Source organism: Berghia stephanieae, chromosome 1 (assembly GCF_034508935.2).
Source record: "Berghia stephanieae isolate SIO BIC M18660-M18661 chromosome 1, UCSD_Bste_1.3, whole genome shotgun sequence".
NCBI classification, from domain to species: Eukaryota; Metazoa; Mollusca; class Gastropoda; order Nudibranchia; family Aeolidiidae; genus Berghia; species Berghia stephanieae.
Window position 1 is genome coordinate 99,184,834 of NC_088360.1, and position 5,968 is coordinate 99,190,801.

A 5,968-nucleotide genomic window follows, 5' to 3' on the forward strand; every position below is an offset into this window, starting at 1 on the left:
TTCTTATGGGTGGTAAGGAGAGGGTTAAGTTTCATATTATTAAATAATAAATTTTATTCTTAGCATCGATCTCAACGTGCTATGATACCATTTCAATGCAATAAGTCACATTTTGAAAGGTCAATTTAAAATGTGTTCATAATTCATTCAAAGATGAGATGACTGGAATGTGACGAAATAGCGTTTCTTTGACAATAGGCATCGAAGCGTTGTGACAACAATCACGAGTTTATCGATTCATATCTGAAGTAACAAATTACTAGGTACGCTATTGATTTTGTCATGAAACGGACGCCTGCCTCTTGCAAATTGCCATTATAGAAAGAAAGTACATATAATACGTTTCATTTTACATGGAAAACCTTTTTCCAATGGTTACCTCCGTGATTGACACGAATGTGCACATAGTCTTCAACTTGTTTCCGTGATTTCAACGTGGTAGCTTTACAATTTTAGACACGATGTCATTCAATATCCTTTTTGGAAGTGTTCTGGAATTTGAAAAAAAGTTTTCAATAAAAAACATTATTGTTTTTTTTCTTCTTCTTTTCTTGATAAGACAAAGGAGCTGTAATCTTGTATTTGATTAAAGTCTATAATTTAATTTCATCCAAATGATTATTTGAGCAATATTGTCCAAATAACCCAAAGACGTTGGTCTTGCTATCTGGGCAGTTTGAAAGTGTCGACCAAAGTGAAAGCGTCTTTAGTCAGTTCAGTTTTCCGTTGGAGTCATCACTCAAATAATAATCTTTTATACATAATGTATTGTGCTTATAATTACTATCATTATTATCAGTATTCGTTTGTCCTTTTTTAAAATAAACTTTATACTCTTTATTGAGGAATATGAATACAGCTTCTTGAAGTGCAAAATATTAGAACTTTGAATACCTGATCAGTTTAAACTTAATAAAATTTAGTTTTTGATATCTTGTTCATCAAGGCAGTGAATACAGCTTCTCGAAGTGCAAAATATTAGAGCTTTGAATACCTGATCAGTTTAAACTTAATGCACTTTAGTTTTTGGTATCTCGTTCATCAAGTCAAGGCAGATAACACTTGATCGGCTACAATTTTCTTCACCCTTATCCTTCAGACACAATACAAGATCCCCATTTAATATCTCTGCAGATCTCTCGTATCCAGGATGCTCACAGGAAGGCTACAAAGTGTTTTAGTTGTGGTTTTTCTGACTATCTTGTCTGACGCAGCTGAATATACAAACGTGGCGCTTGGGAAACAAACCAAACAGTCGTCAACCTACTGGAGTAAATGTGAGTAAATCTATAAACGTATACGTGTTCCCAACCGCTGCACGAGCTTGCGAGTGCACGTTGGGAACATAGTTCGAATTCCAAAACACAAGGGTGTAAGAAATCATTTATTCTACCCTTCAATCGATTCCTATCTCGTCATCTTTGAATAAAAGACATCTTCAAACAAACAAAAAATTAAATGATACTTCTTTTTAAAGAATCTGATTTTTAGTGAAATTTGCGCTTGATAATCTGACGTCACAATTATTATTGTAAACGTGATATTACTCGTTGCTACTAAGGGAGAGGGGTGGAATAATACTATATAAATACCGCACTCTTATGTGCACGATGTTTTATTGCGCCAAAAGGCACCGTTCAATAGAAATAATGATTAGCATTCTTTAATTCAATTAGAGTTTTTTGGCTCAAACTTTAGATTAATCCTAATTATTGCAAGAATTCTATGAATTAGGGCTTTTTTTTCTTTCTTATAGACGAATTGCCTCTTTCAATAAATGTCTTAAACTTATATCTCCTTTTATTAATCTGTAACACATGAATAACTTTTTAAAATCTTTATAATCGACGTGCAGGTCTCGATAACCCGAGTCATTATGGGCTCATTATTGTAATTAATGGAAATCTAAAAAAAACAATGACCCAAAATATTGTCCATTACAACAATGTTAAACTAGGCCCATAATTACGATCGGGCATGAGACCTGTAGATTATAATCGATAACAATCCATATTGTAAAATAAATATAAAACAAAATTCCCTTTATTCATCCCATAGGGAAAATTTGTTGTTTTTTTAATGGCCTTTTCCAAGGGAATACTGGAACAACCCAGTCTCAAACTGAGCTAGAGAGAGAGAGAGAGAGAGAGAGAGAGAGAGAGAGAGAGAGAGAGAGAGAGAGAGAGAGAGAGAGAGAGAGAGAGAGAGGCGACTTGCTCAAGGCCACATAAAGCAGTGGGCATTCGAACTCGATACCTTTCGGGTACGAAGCAATACCCGTGCCGCTGCCCCACGCTGCCCCCACGTTGTAATATTCATACACAAGTCTTTATACGTATAAGATAAGATCACCTCTTATTCTATGATATTTTAGTGAAAGAGGCGTTTAACGAGCGTCTTTTTTGAATGATAAAGGTCTGAACAAGTGTATATATGTGTGGTCTTTTTGAATGCAAGCAAAACTGAAGATAATAAATTCCGCTTTAAGCTGGAGTGTAAAAATTGTGTCAGTGTTATACATTGCTTCCCTCTTATGATAACCGCACTCATATGTTCATTGTGTATTATTACGCCAAAACACAGCGTTAAATAGATGAAATAGTGCTCAATCTGCGTCTTGTTTTATTTTTAAAGATAGTTTTTGACCAGACTGACGAGGTGGGTCACATATTTTACCTTTCCCGTATTTCCAGATTCCCATTATGCGGTCGATGGCAACAGAAGTCCCGAAATCACGGTCTCATGTACACACACAGACACGAGTGATAAGAATTTCTGGCTTGTTGACTTACTTTCATCCTTTCAGATACATTCTATCAACATCACCAATCGAAATAGCCATGAAAGTGCACGTCTTCGAGATTTCTACATATATGTTTCAGGTAAAAGCAACGTTAGGTAAACTTACACAACCGTGTCCACAGTCACTCAGTGTAATAAATGTCGTAAAGCTCAGTGAAGCCTCATTGTCTTTTTTTTTTTTTTTTTTTTTTTTTGGTTTTTGGGTGAAAATGTTACTTCCGTAGATTTGTCCATCATAAGTAGATTTTTGGCAGACATCTTTTGCAAGCGCATTGGAAAACCCAACAATTTCTTTCTAAATACGAAATCGTTGAATAATGCTTTGAACGCGTTGAATTAAAAAAAAATATTCAACGATTGCAGAATATTTTCACACATTTTATTGGTGTGAAATTAGGTGTAAAAGATACAACTGGTTGGTAATTAAAATTAATCTTTTGGTGCGCACGAATACAAATCCAACGTTTTTAGTTTTGGGTCAACTTGTCATTCAAGCAGAAAGAGAACGATACAAATCATACTGAATAGAAGTTCTAATACCAAACCATTTGGTTACATACTATCTAACAATCTTACTTGGGGTGAGGGGTGGGGGGGGGGGTAGAATAAACGTGTTCTTTTTAGGTCAAATTCGAAGGCATTTATCGTCCATAGATCTCAGAAAATCTCTATTTTTTTAATAGCTATAAGCTTCAAATTGTAAAATCATTTGGTGAGAATGTAGTTAGATGGATGCTGAAATCGATGGCGTGAAGAAAAAACTCCCGCTCGTATCTCAAAACTAGCTCGAATGACATCCGACGTATTTTCCCCAGATCACTTCACATATTATAGCCACAAATAATTTTTATCCGTTATAGTGAAAAATAATATATCTGTCATTGCTCTCAATTCCAAGTTCTCATTTCTCGTCATTTTATTTCTATACTCATGTTTTGGGGAGATATTTATATTCACGATGGGTCACGATTTCTGTTCCATGAGAATCATCTATGGTTTACTGTTAGTTTCTATTGACCAATACCATACCAAAAATGATAGCCTGATAGTATTGTCTGACACAGACCAACGTGGCTCACAGCAGCGTGGCTCATCGGTACGGTCTTTGCTTCGTACCCGGAAGGTACCGAGTTCGATCACCTGCCGCTGTGCTGTGTGACCTAGAGCAAATCACCGCGCCCTAGCTCAATTTGCGACGCTGCACTGCGGGCTATTCCAGTCTTCCCTTGGAATAGACCCTAGAGAAAAATTCCCCCTATGGGATGAATAAAGGGAACTTTTTTTTTTCATTTAATTTATTTTCTTTAAAATGAGTCATCCACATTTACGAGATTCAGTGCAGTGTTCCTGAGCAGAGCTTGGTGAGTTAATCAAACGTTACCTTTACCGTGTTTCAGATGTGAATCCTCTTCCAATTCCCTCAACCACTGGGGAGACAGTTGGTCGTTTGTGTGTAACATACCCTGGTATTCTTCCTCCTGAGGGACCGCATTCGCTGATGTGCAGTAAATATACTCATGGAAGATATGTCTATCTTTGGAAACCAAGAAATACGGGCAGTCTCACAGTGTGTGAGTTTGAGGTCTTGGTAACACAAGCTAATCTTAAAGTGCAACAAGGATCCTTTCGTACGTTCTTGGGCATGAAGAGTTCCAAAGCTCCATTCTATTCCAAAACTGTTCATAATTCGTCAAGATTTGTGTGCCTCAGCTTGTGCTTGAAAGCGCCTGGCGGGTTGACTACCGTGGTGCAGATTGACAAGATCTCAAAGAAATGTGAATGCATAGAAGAAAGTGGATTAATAACCCCTAGTGCCGATGTTGTTGCATCTGACTGGATTTTAATGAAATCTTTTGGAAACCTCTGATGTTGGACCCACGAAGAGCACAGAGAAATATACATACCAATTTAAAACAAAAACAAGAAAATAAAGTGTGTTTTTAAATAGATTTGAACATTTATTTTACATTTTGGAAATCTCTTGTTTAAATGTTTTGGCGAGCTGCCCGATCTTTTTAATCGAAAGGCATAATATGTGACTCACTGCATCATTTTGATATTATTTCGGAATGAATACGCTTAAACAGTCGTAACGTCACTTCCCTCGTAATGACGCATGGTAACTTAGTAGCTGGCTCTAAACTATCGGAACAATGGCGGGCGTCCTTATGAAATAGTTCTCAGACGAGCATAAAGACGTATCCAGAGGAAAAAAAACCCATTATAAATCTGATCATGTTTTGACTTTTACACATTCTGATCACAAGACATGAAAAGTTCTAGCCAGCATGAAGAATAAAAAGTTCCGATTTTCTTTGTTTAGAACCACAATGGCCGCCGCTGCTGGGGACGTGACATCAGACTATTGAATCCAATTGAAAGAAGAGAAGTGAGTGGTAGGTCAAAATGGTCTTTAACAAATAAAAACTTTAACAAACATGCTAATCTGGTCGATGAATAATAATACATGGGTTTTCCTAAAGTCTTTCTCCTTTTAACAACATCTTTAACAGAAAAATGTTACAACCACTTTACTTTTAAACGTGGAGTTCTGAATACTTAAAATGCTTTACATTTTGTTTACAATGGTAAACAAAATGTAAAGCTTTTTAAGTATTCAGATCTTTTGATCAATGCGCCTTATAATGGTTGCCATGGCCACCTACAATCAAATTCCACACATTTTCGAGTTCATGCCGTGTATTTTGTAGCTTTTATGGCGTCCCTTTTTTTCATGATAAGCGTTCCAGAGGGGCTGAGTAAAGAATGATTTTGATCTTTCCCTATTAAATAGACTCCAACGAAAAAAAAAAAACGTCCAGTGATCCAGGCGGCCAGGCATTTAAGTCCATCACTATAAATCCATCCGTATGAAACGTCTCATTTAGAAATTCGCGAACGGTCTGTTCCCAAAGTGGTGTAGCACCGCTTTACTGAAACATTATCCACGGCTGATAATATTCACAAAGTTGGGATACAGCATTCAAATCTAGCACATCTAATATACTAGACATTTACAATAATCGTTTTCTCTGTAGAGAAAGATGGGCTTTATAACTCTTTTGCGAATCTGTTCACACCAAACATTCATTTTTTGTCTCTTTCTCTTTCAATTGCATTTTGCAACGGTTCCGACCGTAGCCTCCCTAGTGGGCAGGTGGTACAT

General features: G+C 36.6%; 1 protein-coding gene across 2 annotated transcripts; it reads left to right on the forward strand.

The window, feature by feature from the left end:
* Window positions 1-362: 362 nt before the first annotated feature.
* On the forward strand, window positions 363-5,209 carry LOC144964936 (fucolectin-6-like). 2 transcript variants are annotated; one of them, XM_078899749.1, is made up of 4 exons: window positions 363-438; window positions 1,135-1,277; window positions 2,694-2,882; window positions 4,200-5,209. In XM_078899749.1, exons 2-4 carry the CDS (start codon window positions 1,151-1,153, stop codon window positions 4,667-4,669), a joined length of 786 nt encoding a protein of 261 aa, XP_078755875.1. In that variant the 5' UTR covers window positions 363-438; window positions 1,135-1,150; the 3' UTR covers window positions 4,670-5,209. The 2 variants fall into 2 exon arrangements, with proteins under 2 accessions (XP_078755875.1, XP_078755867.1); XM_078899741.1 differs by lacking the exon at window positions 363-438 and having other exon boundaries at window positions 452-1,277.
* The last annotated feature ends 759 nt before the right edge of the window (window positions 5,210-5,968 follow it).

What these genes read in the sequence shown, in the direction of transcription:
- LOC144964936 (XM_078899749.1), top strand. Translation starts at nt 1,151, where the DNA reads ATGCTCACAGGAAGGCTACAAAGTGTTTTAGTTGTGGTTTTTCTGACT. An exon ending in GTCAACCTACTGGAGTAAAT is followed by an intron (nt 1,278 to 2,693) that starts GTGAGTAAATCT and finishes CCGTATTTCCAG; the next exon opens with ATTCCCATTATGCGGTCGAT. An exon ending in TTTCTACATATATGTTTCAG is followed by an intron (nt 2,883 to 4,199) that starts GTAAAAGCAACG and finishes ACCGTGTTTCAG; the next exon opens with ATGTGAATCCTCTTCCAATT.